This window comes from Petaurus breviceps, unplaced genomic scaffold (assembly GCF_028583685.1).
Source record: "Petaurus breviceps papuanus isolate PSGF00001 unplaced genomic scaffold, PetGlider_PUasm1.0 227, whole genome shotgun sequence".
Classification (NCBI taxonomy): Eukaryota; Metazoa; Chordata; class Mammalia; order Diprotodontia; family Petauridae; genus Petaurus; species Petaurus breviceps.
Genome location: NW_027185896.1, coordinates 5,905,439 through 5,923,686, shown reverse-complemented (window position 1 = coordinate 5,923,686; position 18,248 = coordinate 5,905,439). Strand labels below are relative to the sequence as shown.

The 18,248-nt window shown below is 38.9% G+C and overlaps 1 protein-coding gene across 1 annotated transcript in view; it reads left to right on the top strand.

The window, feature by feature from the left end:
- Positions 1 to 18,248, top strand: part of PHF7 (PHD finger protein 7) — a 45,435-nt gene that overhangs the window by 19,115 nt on the left and 8,072 nt on the right. The window contains 3 exon segments of the mRNA XM_069095560.1: positions 14,230 to 14,321; positions 14,824 to 14,925; positions 15,226 to 15,350. Of these exon segments, the coding sequence (XP_068951661.1) occupies positions 14,230 to 14,321; positions 14,824 to 14,925; positions 15,226 to 15,350 (319 nt within the window).

The following is an 18,248-nucleotide window of genomic DNA, read 5'->3' as shown; positions in this document are numbered from 1 at the left end:
CCCCAGAACTTGATTGAAATGGTTTTTCCTAATTGCCTCTCAGTCATCTTTTTTTTTTTCAAATGCTTTATTAACTTCTGATTTACATCATTCATTTCTGCAAGATTTTGAGTTACAAAATCTCTCCCCGTTTTTCCCCTACCCACTGCCCCAAAATAGCAGTCCCACAGGATATCCCCTCCTCCAATCTGCTCTCTCCCATATTTTCTCCCATACCCCTTTCGACTTTTCCAGTGACTATGCCTCAGTGCCTGTATATCTTATTTCCCAATAACATGTAAAATGGTATTAATAATAGTATATATATATATATGTATATATATATATATATTTAAACATTTGGTTTTAAAACTTTGAATTCCAGATTCATTCCCTTCCTCCCTTGTCACCCACCCTGACTGGGAAGATAAGCAGTTCAGTATAGGTTGTACATGTATGGCTAATGCAAAGCAATAACATAGTAGATATATTGTAAAAGACTGACTATATTTCCCACCCTCATATCCCACCTCCCACTTGTTCTATTCTCTACTTTGATCCCGTCCCTTTTCAAAAGTGGGTACTTCCAACTTCCCTTCCCCCCAGCCTGCCCTCCCTTCCATCATTCCCCCTCTCAGTCCCCTTCCCCCCTACTCTCCTCTAGAGTGAGATACCCTATTTAGTGTGTATTTCATTCTCTCCCTGAGCCAGATTCAATGGGAATAAGGTTGACCCATTCCCTTTTGCCTTCCTATTCTTCTCCTCCATTGTGACCATTTTCCCTTGCCTCTTCTGTATGAGATAGTTTACCCCATTCTGTCTCTCCCCATCCCCTCTTATTATATTCCCCTCTCACCTCTTAATTTCACCTTTGAAGTATCATCCCTTCCTGTTAAATTGGTCCTGTGCCCTCTATGTATACCTGTAAACATATGCCCATAAACCCTCATATATAGACACACACACACACACACACATATATATATATATATATATTTCTATTCCCTTTAACTACTGAGAAAGGTTTCATAAGTTACAATTATTGTTTTTCTATGTAGGCATGTTAATCGTTCAACTTTGATAAGTTCCTTATGATTTCTTTTCCCTGTTTACCTTCTCATGCTTCTCTTGCTTCTTGTATTTGAATGTCAAATTTTCTATTCAACTCTGTTTTTTTCAACAAGAATGCTTGAAAGTCCTCTATTCCATTGAATGACCATATTTTCCCCTGAAACATGATACTCAGTTTTGCTGGGTAGGTGATTCTTGGTTTTAATCCCAGCTTCTTTGACCTCCGGAATATCATATTCCAAGCCCTTCAATCCCTCAGTGTAGAAGCTGCCAGATCCTGGGTTATCCTGATTGTGTTTCCACAATATTCAAATTGTTTCTTCCTGGCTGCTTGTAATATTCTCTCCTTAATCTGGGAATTCCGGAACCTGGCTATAATATTCCTAGGAGTTTTCTTTTTGGGATCTTTTTTAGGAGGTGATCAGTGGATTCTTTCAACCTCTATTTTGCCCTCTGGTTCTAAAACATCAGGGCAGTTTTCTTTGAGAACTTCCTGGATGATGATTTCTAGGTTCTTACTTTGATCATGGCTTTCAGGTAGTCCAATAATTTTTAAATTATCTCTCCTGGATCTATTTTCCAGATCAGCGGTTTTTCCCATGAGATATTTCACATTGCCTTCTATACTTTCATTTGTTTGGATCTGTTTAACAGCATCTTGATTTCTCATAAAGTCATTAGCTTCCATTTGCTCCGATCTAATTCTGAAGCAATGATTCTCCTCAGTGAACTTTTGAGATTCTTTTTCCATCTGGCAAATTCGGCTTTTTAAGGCATTCTCCTCATTGCCTTTTTAAGCCTCTTTTGCCATTTGAGTCTGTCTGTTTTTTAAGGTGTGATTTTCCTCAGTCAGGCTGTTGACTCTCATTTCATAATTTTCTTGCATTGTTCTCATTTCTCTTCCCAATTTTTCCTCCACTTCTCTTATCTGCTTCTTAAGGTCCTCTATGGCCTGTAACCAGCTTGTATTTTCCTTTGAAGCTTTTGGTGCAGGAGTTCTGACTTCACTGTTTTCCTCCTGTTCCATGCTTTGCTCCTTTTTGTCCCCAAAATAGGAGTGTAATGTTGGAATCTTCTGTCTGCTTTGTTTCCTTTGCCTGGTCATATTGCCACTCAATTACTTGACCCCTGGGCCTTTTGCCACAGTAGAACTCTGCCACCAGACAAGGGAGCTTTCGTCTCAAACACTGGGGTTTTCTCAGCTGCCAGAGGTATTAGATGGGTGCCCTCTCTGAGGTCTCCACACGCTCTGGCAAGCTGGACACACGCCCCAGGACCTCCACCCTAGACTGCAATACAGATCCAAGAAGATTAAAGCAAGAGCAATTGCCCCTCAGACTGGTGCTTAGTCCCCCTACACTCTGCAGGCCAGGAGCTGAAGCTGCCACGTGGTGTTGGCTGGCTGTGCCGGAATCTCAGCGGCTTCTCACCCCGGGGGGCAAAAGCCACGCACTCCCACTTACTGGGTCCCAAAGTCCAGACTGCACTGACCTCTCACTTTGTTCTGCGCATCTGTGTGTTGATAAATCTGGAAAGGTTCACAGCTGCTGCTGATCTGGAGTCTCTCAGGCTGGCAGGCTAGTCAGGCCCACCCTGGGGCTAAAGCCTCTGGGCTCAGCTCCCAGAGCGCTGTGCTGATTCCTGCCGGCCTGCCAGGCTGTCCTTAGCAGGTTAGCTTCTCTGTGTCATTTTGTGGGTTCTGCAGCTCCAAAGTTTGTTTAGAGTCCCCCTTTTACATGGATTGGGGAAGGTGGAAGCCAGAGCCGTGGGGAGGTTGTGCTTCTACTCCGCCATCTTCCCTCTCAGTCATCTTAATCTCTCTGAATTATTTGTCACTTTACCATCCCCACCTTATAATACTCTTCTTCCTGGGTTTTTGTGGCACTGCCGTGTCATGGTTCTCCTGCTTGTCTCAATCTGCTTTGCAAGATCATCATACAGGTCCCATCCCCAGTGTACAAGTATAGACCAGAGCTCTGACCTAGATCCTCTTCTGTCTGTCTGTCTGTCTGTCTGTCTGTCTTTCTGTCTCTCTCTCTGTCTCTCTCTCTCTCTGTCTCTCTGTCTCTCTGTCTCTCTCTATCTCTCTGTCTCTCTCTCTCTCTCTCTCTCTCTCTCTCTCTCTCTCTCTCTCTGTCTCTCTGTCTCTCTCGCTCTCTCTCTCTCTCTCTCTCTCTCTCTCTCTCTCTCTCTCTCTCTCTCTCTCTCTCTCTCTCTCTCTCTCTCTCTCTCTCTCTCTCTCTCTCTCTCTCTCTCTCTGTGTCTCTCTCTCTCCCTCCCTCCCTCCCCCCCCTCTTCTGAATTCTGGTACTGAAGTTCTAACCTCATGGATGTTTTAGAGGCATTTCAAACTCAGCATGATCAAAACAGAACTCATCTTTTGCCCTAAACCTTTCCCTCTCTTTATCCTTATTTCTGTCAAAGGTATTACAATCCTTTGTTACCTGGCTTTAGAAACTAGGAGTCATCTTTAACTCTTCACTTTCACTTATCTCCAGTCCAATTAATTATGATCTCTTGTTGATACTGTATTCACAACATCTCTTGCTTGTGTCCCCTTCTCTCCACTCATGATGACTCCTTCATCTCATCTAGCCTAGGTTATAACAGTAATTTCCTAATTTTTCTCCCTACATCTAGGCTTTCCTCTCTCTAATCTATCCTCTATATAGTTGCCAAATTGTTATTACTAAAGCACAGATCTGACCATACAATTCCTCTGCTCAAGAAGCTTCAATGACTCCTTATCAACTCTAGGAGAGAATACAAAATCTTCTGGCATTTTAAAACCCCTTCACAATCTGACTTCTGACATTCCAAACTTGTATTACTCCCTCTCAAGCATTCATATGTTGCGTCCATACTGGTTTACCTGCTGTTTCTGACACATAACATTCCACCTCCCACCTCCATGCCTTTCTACAGGCTGTCCCCCATATCTGGAATATTCTTTTTTTTTAAGCAATTGGGGTTAAGTAACTTGCTCAAGGTTACACGGCCAGGTGTTTCTGGGTGGGTGCTAAGTGTCTGAGCCCGGATTCAATCCCCCAGGTCATCCCGACACTGGGGCCGGTGCTCTTACTTGATGTGCTACCTGGCCACCCCTATCTGGAATATTCTTGCTCATAATTTCCACCTCTTGGAACACCCAGCTCCCTTCAAAGTCCAGCTCAAGTGCCATCTCCTGCAGCAATGTAGGGCTGCCCTGATTCTTCCAGTTGTTACTATTCTTTGCCCTGAAATTGCTTTGTGTTTATTTTTATCTGTCTCTTATCTATTTAGCCATGTACATGTTGTATATGCAGTAGAATGTAAGCTCTCTGAAGTCAAGGACTTTCTTGTTGTCTTTGTGTTCCTTGTGCCTAGCACAGTGCCTGACAGATAATATACACTGATAAGTCTTTGCTTGTTGAATAAATGAATTCCTCAGCTAAGAGACGTACTGACTGTGAGTGTTCATGTCTTCATTTTCTGAGACTCCAAATTAAAATTTGGCAAGTAAAACACCCAAATTAACACAATATGATGAGATCATAACCCATTCTTAGAGAATAAACAAGCCATAAGGAATTGCCAGAGGGGGAAAAATCCTTGATCCAGAAATTTACAGGTAAATTCCATCAGTTCTTACCTTTGCTATACAACATATTCTCAAAAATTGTGAAAGAAAACACTATCAAACTCCTTTTGTAAAACAAATGTGACCCAACTACCTAAACCATAGAGGGATAAAGCAAGAGAACTATTGACCAATATCACTAATGAATATTGAAGCAAAAGTTTTAAACAGAATCCTGGATTATAGCAATATATCCCAAGAAATAGCTTACTGTGAACAGATTGGATTCATACCAAGGATGCAAGGGGTTTAAACATTAGGAGAACAATAAATTATTCACATTAAGACAAAAATAGCAAAAACAGCATTATTATGTGTGGAAAAATCCTTTGACAAAGTCTAGCATTCATTTATGCTAAAAGCTGAAAAAAGCATAAACATATAAGAACAATTTTAATGTGATAAAACTATATATCTAAAACCAAAAGCTAGCATCTTCCATGAGGAAACACTAGAAGCAAGGATGTTTCCTCTCTCCACTGTTATTTGATGTTCTAAAAATGCTTAGTAACGAGACAAATATATTAAAGGCATGAACAGTGGAAAAGAGGACACACAGTTATTCCTATTTATTAATGACATGAAAACCAGAAAGGAAATTAATTGAGACAATAGTTTCAACAAAGTAATAGGATATGAAGACTTAATATAAGCCAGACACTGCTAGGTCCTGCAGATCTAAGTATGAAGAATAAATAAAGAGATCCCTATTCACAATGAGCTGATATTCTTACATAATGGAAAAATATATAATGTAAACATAAACCTAATAAATACATGTTTGTGTATGTATATATGTTCATATAGATGTATATATACACAAAGCAGTTAAATACATGGTAGTTTGGGGGGAGGACACTGGCAGCTGGAGGGATCAGTAAAGGCATCATTTAGCAGATGGTATCTGAGCTGTATCTTAAAAGAAGAGAAGGACTGGGGCGGCTAGGTGACACAGTGAATAGAGTACCAGTGCTGGAGTCAGGAGGACTTGAGTTCAAATCCGGCCTCAGACACCTAACACTTACTAGCCATGTGACCTTGAGCAAGTCACTTAACCCCAGTTGCCCTCCAAAAAGCAAAAAAAAAAGAGAGAGAGAGAAGGACTGTGTGAGATGGAGGCAAGGAAGGAAGGCATTCCAAGCATGGGGTAGCCAGTGTAAAGGCATGGAGATAGGAGGTAGAGTATCTTGAGTGAGGAATAAGGAGTAGCATTTCTATATAGCAATTACAAAATCTAGGAGGAAATAATAGAGGGAAATCTCATTTAAAATAACTACAAAATTCATAAACTATCTGAGTAAATCTACCATACAGACTTAAAAGTTTATATAAAGTTGTAAAACAATTTTTAAAGAAATAATGACAAGTAGATAGTCATTGCTCATGGCTGGACCATAATAAAAATAGTACTATTTAAGTTTATTTAAATGCTTAGTGCTAAACCAATCAAACTACCAAAAAGAGAGGCAAAGGAGAAAAATAATTTTTAAAATTCATTTGCAGGAACAAAATGTCTAGAATCTCAAGGGAAAAAACAAAGTATGAAAGGAAAATAATCTTTTCCAGTTTATTCCAGAAAATACTCTTCCAGGAATAAAATTCCAATTCCTGGAATTTTATTACATTCAATAATTACCAAAACTGTTTGGTTAAAAATAGAAAAGTAAATATTGGAGCATTTATGAAGTGCCCTCTATGTGTCAGGCACTGTGCTAAGCACTGGGGATACAAAGAAAAGGGAAAAACAAACAGTCCCTGCTCTCAGGGAGCTCACAGTCTTCATGGCGAAGAAAACATACAAATAATCATGTGCAAATGTACAAATGCAGGATAAATTGGAGGGTGGTGTCAGAGGGAAGGAGCTATGCTTAAGGAGCTCTGGGAAAGGCGTCTTGCAAAAGGTAGGATTTTATCTGAAGGCAGGAAGGGGAGGGAAGCCAAGAAGAAGAGGTGAAGAGGGAGAGCATCCAGGCACAGGACAGCCAGTGGAAGTGCTCAGAGTTGGGAGATAAGGAAGTGTTTTGTTTAAGGAACAATGGAGCTAGTGTCAGCAGATGTCAGCAGAGTAAGTACATAGAGATGAATGAGGTAGAAAGGTAGGCCAAGCCAAGAGTAACAAGGACCTTGAATGCAAAGCAAAGGATTTTATATTTGACCCTGGAAGTGATAGGGAGCCACTGGAGTTTATTGAATGGGAGGAGGGGATAGTGAGATGATCAAACCTATTCTTTAGGAAGATCACATTGACAGCTTGACAGCTGAGTGGACAACTAACAGACTTATATGTATCCAGGTATGAGGTGATAAGGGCCTCAACCAGGATGGTGGCAGTGTCAGAAGAAAAGGATGTGTATGTGTAAGATGTTATAGTGATAAAATGATGGGACTTTTGAACACTGATTGATATAGGGGAGGAAGTGAGAGAGAAAGAGTGATGATGCCTAGATTGCAAGCCTGGGTGACTGGAAGGATAGTGGTACCTTCAACAGTAATAAGGAAATTAGGAAAAGGGGAGGATTTGGAGGGAAAGATGACAAGTTTTGGAAGTACTCAGTTTGAAATGTCAATGAGACATTCAGTTTAAGATGTCTAAAGAGTTGTTAGAGATGTAAGACTGTGGGTCAGGAGGGATCAGGAGGAAGGTTATGGCTGGACAAGTGGAACTGAGAGTCATCTACATAGATAAGATCACTGAAACCATGGGAACCAATGAAGTCACCAAGTGAAGCAGTATAAGGGAAGAAGTAAAGAGGGCCTATGACAACCTGTCATAGTGGACCACTCCACTTCCATTCTCCACCTTGCTTATTATTTTTTTTTAAATAATTAATTTGTTCTTACTTTTCAGCATTCACTTCCATAAGATTTTGAGTTTTAAATTTTCTCCCTCTCCCTCTCCTCCCCCCTCCCCAAGACAGCATGCAATCTGATATAGACTCTACTTAAATATATTTTCACATTATTTATGATGCAAAGAAAAATTAGAACTAATGGGAGGAACCACAAGAAAGAAGAAACAAACACAACAACAAAAGAAAGGGAGAGCACATAGTGTGCTTTCATCTGTATTCAGACTCAATAGGTCTTTCCCTGGGTGTCAATAGCATTTGCCATCAGTCTTTTGGAGTTGCCTTAGATCCTTGTATTGCTGTGAAGAGCTAAGTCTATCAAAGTTAGTCATGACATAATGTGGCTTTTACTGTGTGCAGTGTTCCACCTTGCTTATTCTTGATAAGCAAGAATCAGGAACCATTTTATTCAGTAACCTAGTGTTCAGTAAACCTAAGAATAATAAAAAGCTTAGGGAAGAAACATCTATTTAATAAGAACTGCTTGGAAAACTTGAAAGCAATTTAGCAAAAATAAGGTTTGAACAAGCATTTTATACCATATACTACAATAAGTTCTAAACAGATATTCAACTTATTATATACAAAATCACACATACATAAATTTAATGAAAGTGGATTGCATTATCTTTTACAATTATGGCTAAGCAAAGGAAGAAGGCAATGACAAAAAATAAAATAGGTAATTTTAGTTACATGAAATTGAGAAGCTTTTGAACAAATAAAATGCCACATCTAGGATAATGGAAACTAACAATTAGGGAAGAATTTACATCAAATATCTCTACTAAAGATACAACATTTAAATTATGTAGAGGATTAGCACAATTATATAAGACCAAAAGCCATTCCCCAAAAGAGTTGAGAACTATTAACAACCATAAGAAAGATTGCAGTAATAATTCTAGAAATGCAAATCAAGACAAGTCTTGAGATTTCACCTCAGATCCAGCAAATTGACAAAGATGACAAAAGATGGAGATAATGTTGGAAAGGAGGATACACTAATTCCTATGTTGGTGGAACTATGAATCGTCCTTGAAAGCAATTTGGAATTATTCTTTTAAAAAGAGACTAAAATGTCTGTATCCTTTGACCTAGGGATCCTACTATAAGATATGTAACCTAAGGAGGTCAAAGGAAGCAAAATCCCATACATAGTGGTAGCATAGAGCTGAAAATAAAGTAGATGAAATCATTTAGGAAATGATTTAACAAATTATGGTACATGTATATAATGAAATATTACTACACTCTAAGAAGAGATGAATAGTAAGAATTCAGAAAAAAAGTATGCAAATTGAAGCAGTTTTAAATGAGCAAAATCCGAAAAACAATATATACCAGGACTACAACAACAGAAATGGAAAGACCAATGGAACTGAATAGTTTGTAATCATAATGGCCAGGCTTGGACCTAGACAGGAGTTGAGAAAATACAACTTCTTTACTTCAGTGCTGAGGTGGAGACTATGTACTGCCTAATGTGGTTTTGCCAAACTGCTTTCTTTTCTTTTTCTTTTTAAAATTTCTATTACAAGGGATGAGTGAGGGGATTATATTCAGAAGTAAATATACTGCAAAAACAAAAGAAGTCAATAAAAATATATAATACTTTAAAAAAAATCAATAGATAATCATGACCCTCACCCAAGTAGTGCTTACAGAGTAAAGTTTATGTACTCATTTTTGGTAACATAAATACAAGGATAGAGGTTTTTATCCCCAATTAATGTCTACCATGAAGGCCCAGATTTCTCAATTGAATTAGTCAAAGGTATAAACTAGTTGGAACAAGTCCTTAATCATTTTGGGGGGAGTGAAGCTTCTACTTAGGTCATTGAACGAAAAAAAATAACACCACATAGGAGATAGTTTGTGATGTGGCAGAAAATCAGACACATCTCTGGGCTTATGTATAATACAGCAAGTCAGTTTAGTCCAACTTTGGTAGCTTCTAGACTCGGGAGCACCTTGAAGAGGTCAGACCCTCTTACCTCTACCAAAGAGTATGGGAGTGGATAGTGTTACACTTCCCCTCTGATGCTGAAATAGACACTGGACTAGGACAAAACAATAAATCCAACCCATAGCAAAGAGAAACACACCAAACACAAACAGAATCATATTCAGAAAGATATCCAAAGAACAACATAATCTCAAGACATGGAACCCTTTGAACCAGAAAAGAATGTTGCTATAAACTCAAGAAAGAGCTTCCAGTAACCAGGAATTAGGTTGACTTTTTGGCCATACATATTCTTTCTTAATATATCATTGTACTTTTAACTCTCTTACCCTGAATTCTGGGAGAGTAGAGTGTGCCGGAGACTTTTGGAAGGTAGGGTGGGGGGAATATTGTGAACCAAGTGTTCTTACTAAATTAATAAATACCCTTTTTTATATTTACTAAGCACACAGGTGTGCTTCAAATTATCAGGCATGTGACTACTAGAAACTCATGGACCAGAGACAGACTCTTAACAGTAAAGTCATAATTAACCTTGGGAGACCTAGCCTGCAAGCTAGAGTGGGATTTGGGGAAATAGCCCCAAAGGGTATTTGCTGCATTCAGATACTAGAGAGACCATATGCTGACTCCACTTAGTCTTATGTTCATGCCTCTGGGTCATGAATAGATTTTTAAGGACTTGATCCACTGCCTCTTTCATGTCACAGTTTATGCAAATCCAAGTAAGCCCCTTTTCTTATACACTAAAGTCTTTCCCATGATCCACACAGTAGGAGGAAGGTGGGGAAACATGGTAAAGTACAAGAGGGAAACTTGACAGTTTCTTGGTGATTTTCCTCATTTTATTTTAATAAACTATGTGGTTATGGTGTGGATTACCTGCATGATATAAAGTTAAAAGGTTGTCTTCTCAAGGAGAGGAGAGTGGAGGGAGGGGAAGAATTTGAAACTCAAAATTTTAAAAACAGTGTTAAAAATTTGTTTTTACATGTAATTGAGATGCTGCAGTAGGGGGTGTTTTATCATATATCCATCAGACAGTGCTTTACTTAACCAACCCAATGCTTTTGTTAGAACAGACTCTGTGCTGTAGGATTTCTGCTACCCAGCAGATGGCTTCTTAGCCTGTAAACTCTTAGCTTCCCCCACTGCTACCCTCCATGTAACTGCCTGATTCTGTATTTTTTTTTCAAACTTTTTTTCTTTTTTTATGTGGGAGCTCTGGATTTTGGCTATGATATTTCTGGGGATTCCTTTCAGGAAATGATTGGTGGAGTCTAACTTTGCCCTTTGGCTCTAATAGATTTAAAGTTTTCATTTATGATGTACTTTGCCCTTTGGTCCTAATAGAATTGTGTAGTTTTCATTTGTGATTTTTTGAAATATAATTTTGTTAGGCTATGTTTTTTATACTGGTTTTCAGAGATTCTAATGATTCTTAAATTATCTCTCCTTGACCTGTTTTCCAGGTTTGTTTGGGTTTTTTTATACCAGATATATTACATTTCCTCCTTTTTTTAGTCTTTTGATTTTGTTCTCTCATGGAATCATTGATTTATATTTGTTCTATTCTAGTTTTCAAGGATTCATTTCTTGGATAAAGTTTACCCTTTCTCTTCTAAGCAATTTATTCTTCCAGTTGTCATCCCAGCAATCTGAAAGCTTCAGGCCAGATTGTTCCATTTTGCCATTCAGATTGTAGTGTTTCTCAATCTCAACCAGTTAGATCATTTAGAGGGTAGCATAATAATTTATAAGTTCTGATAACAACCACCTTTTGCTAGATAAGTCTTGTCAACCTGAAAGTTTGGTTAAAAGAGGCAAACAGGGTAGGTGATAAGTAAATTCATATTGTTTTATTACCTTAAAACTAGTTGAAGCTAGTGAACATGTACATACAAGGAACCAGAATGTGAATTCTGACTGATAAAAGAATGACCAGCCTTAAATATGTTTTAGAATAATCCTAACTCAGGGTATCTATGTCACCCAAATTTATGATCTCCCTCTATGTTTAACCACATCATGAGAAAGGAATTTTCTTAATTGAATAGGTGGTAAATACTAAATAAGATAAGAGAGTTGACAAAGTGTCAGTTGAAATTATGACCCAGGATACCTGTAAACATTAACATGCCATAACATAATATATGTCCATAAAATATTAAGATGTGAAAAAGTCCCATTATTCAAGATAGTGTCTTAGTTTAAGGGTCTCATCCTTAATGGCCATAAGCAGAGGAAAAAATGCTCTTAAGTCATCCGCATCTCGCCTTATTGACATAGGAAGAGGCATTCTCTGAGTTTACTCAGAGAACAAAGGGATAACTGTTAGGTCTAGGCTCTTCTTCTGGTTGATTAGTTCAGGCTCTGACCCTTATTGAGGTTCAAATGATATTAAATGATTATCAGTCTTTAACTCTCAAAGATTCTTCAGATATGGCCAGCTGGTGATAACTACCTTGTTCTCAGGTTTATACTCACCCTCTGCTGAGACACTTTGACCCAAATACTTGACAGATGCATTGAAGAATATTGCTTGTCAGGTGACAGATTCAGATCAACTAGGTAACCTCCAAATGATGAATTGTCATCTAGGCCTGTTCTGAGGTCTCATGGTCTCTAGACCTGTCTCATGACATTTTCCAGACTCTAGTCTACCCTTTCCCATTCAACCCTATCCAAATCTAGCTACATGTATTGTCTTTTCCAATTAGAATATAAGATAGATTAATAGCCAGTGTTGAAAGGAGGAAGAGGGGATAAAATTTGCTTTTTCTCATAATTAGGGTATATGAGAAGAAGACTGTACAAATATGGAAGAAAAAGTGGGGGAAACACATATTAGATGAACTGCATTCTTATCTGAAATGGACATATATTTCTATAGGACCAAAGGGCAAGGTAAATCATAAATGAAAATTTTAAATATATTAGAGCTAAAGGGCAAAGTTAAGAGGAGTGGATAGCAGTAGCGATGCCACTCCCCCACCCCCACCCCCAAAAAAGAACCATTGCAACATACTTTTAAATGCACAAAAGAGGATAGAAGGAAGTTCAGAAAGTCACACAAGACAGTTTTGAAAGAAACATATAGAATTTATTGTATACTTATTTTAAAAAGCAAGCGTTGTGAAATGGAAATTGATGATTTCATGCAGAATCTTTTTGTGTTATGTATATGGAAATGTTCTTTTTGGTGTTTAAGTCCAGAAGAAAATTTTTTTTTAAATAATGTAAACTATTTGAAGGTAACAATCATCTTACTTGCTTATATTTGTATCTCTAGCATTTAGCACAGTACTTAGCATGTATACTTAGTAAATACTTTTTCACTCATTTATTCACACATAATTACACACATATCTTCCAGCCACTCTAACCTTTGAAAGGCCTTTTTCTCATGCTATTCCAACATTTTTCAAAGATCATACAGAATCCAGCTATAGCAGTACCTCTATTGTGTTGCCAACTATTTTTTCCACAAACCATGGAAAAGTGAGAGATGCTTCTAAAATTCCTTAGGGCATGTGCCCAAACTAATAGAATCCTGTAAGGCAAGAGAGTCAGGGTGGTAGAATGGATAGAGGGCTGGGTTCAAGCTCTGCCTCTGACACTGGTCAAATGGGAAGCTCTCTGAAGACTCTTTTTTTTTTTTTGCCTTTATTTTTTTGGAGGGCAGTTGGGATTAAGTGACTTGCCCAAAGTCACATGGCTAGTTTTTTGCGTTAAGTATCTGAGGTCAGATTTGAACTCAGGTTCTCCTGACTCGAAGGCCGGTGCTCTATTCACTGCTCCACCTAGCTGCCCCCATTCTCTGAAGACTCTTAAGTCACTAAGGTTACATTGGTGAAGAATGTGACAAGAATTCCCTCACCATTGAAATCCCAGGTTTGTACTAAAATGTCTTACCATGGGTGTTATTCAGCAACAGGTCATTTGGTAACTTCCTAGTTTACTTATTCTTGCTAATTAAGCACAAAACTGAGTTGTTTCTTTGCACAGAAAGAGTACATTATTATTACGTTGCCTTTCTATTGAAAATAGTTGTTGCGCTCCTAACCCTTGGGGGGGAGGAGGAGGGAAAAGGGGGACAGCTGTTGCTTAGCTGCTTAAAAAAATTGTAAGGGAAGACTGACAGCTGTTCATCTTAGGCTAGAAATTGCCCAAAAGTAGCTATTCTGCATAAGTGGAGGAAGTTTCACCTGGAGTGCCCTATATGCCAGTGAAATCACAGGTTTGGACTTAAAGGGAATATGCTTGGAGGGCATTGTGCAAGAGTAGATAGAGAGCTCATGTCTGAGTCAGGATGATCCAGGTTCAAATTCTGCCTCTGATATATACTAGTTGTATGTCCCTGGGAGAGTAACTCTTCTTCTCAGTCTTAGGCAACTCTCTATAAGTTACAAATCTTCAATCCATATAAAAATGCTGCTGTCTGAATTACTAGAATTTTTTTTATTGTTACTTCCCTATACCATTAGAATGTTAAGTCTGAAATTGTGGAGGTTATTAGAGAAGGTCATTGTGTTTAAAAAATTCATCAATAACACATTTCATTTAAAAAAAAAGAAATTGCATGTGTGTTAAAAACACATGCCATCAAGGGAAAATGCAGGTATTAACTTTTGTTCTCTCCAAATGGAGTAAAATCCCACATACTTTTTTCTAAAATTATGGCTCTTCCCTTGAGTCAAATTTTTATTCTAGACTAATTCTTCTTGTCTAATCTCTTCTAGTTTGCCGAATGTGCCTCCAAGAACCAGGAGATCCTGAAAAGTTAGGGGAGTTTCTGCAAAGAGATAATCTTCATATTCATTATTTCTGTCTTGTGAGTATGTTTCCTTTAAATTTCCCTTTTAAAGGGAATTTAAAATTCCCTTCCTTTAAATTCTCAGTCGTTGTTTGTTATTCCTCACTTTTTTCAGTCCTCACCTGTCTCATATGCTTGATCCTGTTACACTAGTTTGTTTTTTTTCCCTTGCTTCTTCAGTGTAAGTAGTGGTGGAAAGTATATTGGCCTTAGAATCAGAAGATTTGAGTTTGAGTCCAATGTAACATTTTATTAATTATGTGATACTGAGGAAAGAATTTGACCTCTCTGTGCCTCAGCTTCCTGTCTGTGAAATGGGTATTATAATACCAATGCTGGTACTGCCCTCTCACAGGATTATTTTGAGGACAGTGCGTTATAATAAGTGATATGCGCTCGTGTGTGTGTATGTATGCATTATTATACACCGTCATATACAATAATAATAGACCTCCCCACCACATCTTGCTATCTTGCTCTTCATTGATGATTGTAGTCTATCTGTTCTGCTGCCTTCCAGATCCTGTCTAGTGGGCTGCCTCAACGGGGACGGGCCAGTGATGGCTTCCATGGATTTTTACCTGAGGATATCAAAAAGGAGACAATCCGTGCTGCTAGGAAGGCTAGAAACCCTGAAAATATGAGCCCCCGACCCCTTTTCTGTCCCTTTCCTCTCTCTGTTGGGTTCTGGGTGCTTGTTGGGCATGGTGCCGACCCCATCGGCTCCGGACTCTGGAGGGGCTACAGGTCCGAATTGAGGAGCGCTGATAGGCCCTGAAGCTTTCATAGGGTCCCCCCCACTGCCTCCCAGGGCAGGAAAGGTCAAGGTTGTCCTCTGACACTGCCATTCCTCACAAATGTGTTGGGGGATGTGGGTTCTCCTTTCTGGGGCTGTGAGCACTGTCTGGGGTCTCATTTACAGACCTGCTTTGTGTGCAAGAAAAAGGGAGCTGCCATCTTCTGCCAGAAGGAGAGGTGCCGAAGAAACTTCCATTTACCCTGCGGCCGAGAGAGAGGCTGCATCTCACAGTTCTTTGGAGAGTACAAGTGAGCATTTGGGAAGCAAAGTTAGAGGTGCCCATTAGAGTTTGCCTTAGCTGGGATGAAATTGAAAGCAGATTGTCATGGGCCTAATTTGAATCCATCCTTTAGTTTGGTTCAGCATTGTTGTTTGGGGGTGATGATGATTCAGACTATAGAATGAACTCCCTTCCAGTAAGGCCTTACCTGCTAATGTCACCACTTCAGACCCTTGGACAGCCCATCCTTGGGGAGCTGCTCTCTTAGCTTCAAGCCTTATGGGAAATGGAGTGACATATTTGTAGAACAATTTTGCAGTGCCTTCAGATTTCTTCACAGGCTCACTAATTAGCATATAGCAGTCACACATTACGGTTGTATACATTATACCAGACAACTAGGTCATATGCAGAAACATGTAGCAAAGTTGTGTACAGTAGGCCAAATACAGAAGTCACAAAATACATATTCCATACCATTACATATCAAATTATTATAGTATACAATATTATATATTGAAGTCACCTACAAAATATACACTCTATACACTCCATGAATGGGCATTGTCTGACTACAGATAGACATGTATAATCTCCTTTCTCATTATCCATGGGGTATCATATATCACCCAGATTACTGGCTAGTCCAGCCACTCTTATGGTGACTCACTGTTCATTCTGGAACCTTTGTATCCTCAGACCCACTGATCTCCTGTGTCTCAACCAAGCTATAGTTTCCTGCTGCTAACTCTAGCACCTGAGTCAGGCTCTATATGTGGCTTTTCTTCCTAGCTTTTCATAGCTGGAGTATTAGGCAGAAAAAGGGCAGCCACTGAATCAGTCCCTTCTTTCTCATCTCAGCACAGGCACAGGTGGTAAGAAGGCCCGTGGTTTTCTATCCCTTGAGAAGGTACCAATCTATAGGTTCCTCATCATCTGAATTATTGTTTGGAACCTTTCCACCGACCATTATCTGGCTCTAACTGTCCATTTACAATTGGTAGATAGGCCATGCTAGGAGTTTTCTTGGCTGGTTCTCCAGTTCTTCTCTCTTTCTGGTTGCCAGGGAGTCCAACTAATTCCCCTGTGAGTAATATATCATTTTGGGTGGGCCCCAACCATTCTTTGGGCCTGTGTTGTAGATTAACAAATTTCCTAGGCTGTGAAATCCTTAGTATGGGATAACTTTCTCTGGGCACCAAGACTTCATAGCATGCCTCTCCCCTCACTGGAGTTCTTGACAGAGTTATACCATTACTTGTTCCTTTTGGAGCTTATCTAAGCTGAGTCCATTGCTTAATATTAGGCTTCCTTCAGCTGATCTTCCACCCAAGAAGCTTACTAGTTGTGAGTCTGCTCATCTTATCTTCTCCATCTTCTGAAATTCCAAAGGATAAATCAAGAAACAACTGTGACTGTTACTCAACTTAAGCAGGCACAGATGGTGTCATTCTTGGTGACACTATATACATGAACTCAGAAGGCCACATGCTGGCTTCCACTGAGACTTCCACTCAGGCCTCAGGGTCTGCAGCATGTTTAGCAGGTACAATGAAAACAGATCCCTTTGAAGGCAGTAAGGTACAATTCTATACTTCTTTTAACTCTTAATTACTACCAGGATTTACACCTCCTTAGTTAGCTTGTTTTCAAGATGTTAGCCTTAATCATAAATGGAATGAGGCCTCTGATATGCAGTATCCCTCTTTGCTATATCAGATTCAGTGTGACTATCTTGTGGTGATATCTATTCAAATGACATGTTGAACCCAGACATGATCAGTGATGTCACGGTGCTCTGAGTTCTCTGGAAAACTTAGGGCTTAGCCCTAAACTTTTTTTTTTTTGTTTTTTTGGAGGGCAACTGGGGTTAAATGACTTGCCCAAAGTCACATGGCTAGTGATTGTGTCAAGTGTCTGAGGCCGAATTTGAACTCAGGTCCTCCTGACTCCAGGGTCAGTGTTCTATTCACTGTACCACCTAGCTGCCTCGGCCCTAAACTTTTTGGGCAATCTATTCCTAAATACATACTCTGTATGTAGAATATCATGTTTTAAGTAACTTGGAAACTTCACAAGGATTAAATGTTTGCTTCTCTCCCCAACCTTGAGTTATGAACATCTAGCATTCTTTGACAACTGTTTAAAACAAAGTTAGTGTCTTCAGAAATGGGGAAATACAGGATCTGGCTAATTTGGCTTTGCATGTCAATAAAATGCTAGTGAAAATCAGTAAGATAGTTAAAAAAAAACATTTTATTGGTATACTTGGTTTTTCATACCATCTTTATTTCTGAATATATCCTCCCCCTACCTCTTATCTAAAATGTCATCCCTTATAGCAAAGAATTTCCAAACACATCAACCACATATGTTAGTATATGCTATTTTCCACACCCATAGCATCCTTCCTCCCTCTACAAAGAAAGGGGAAAGATCCCTTTTCTCTACTCTTCTCTAGATCCAAGCATGGTCAGTATAATTACACAACTTTTAGCTTTCATTTTATTGTTCTTAGGTTTTACATTATTATAGTCAGCATCTATATTGTTTTCTTGGTTCTGCTTCATCCTCCAGTCCATATGAGATTGTTCATGTTTTTCTGAAATTCTTTATATTTGCCTCTCCACTTAGTGCAGATATTTCATTACATTACATTTTGTTTAGCCATTCCTCAGTCAGTGGACATTGACATTGCTTTCATTTCTTTGCTCCTACAAAAAAAATGCTTTTTAAATGTTTTGGTGTGTATGAGATATTTTTGTATTTGACCTTTCAGGAGCATGTGCCTCATAGTAGAATCTCTGAATTAGAGAGCATGAACATTTTTAATTGTATTGATTTTGAATGTTTTAACCACATTTAAGCTTACTTCTTAATTCTAAATTGCATTCCAAAATAATTAGACTAGTTCACAGGTGTGATA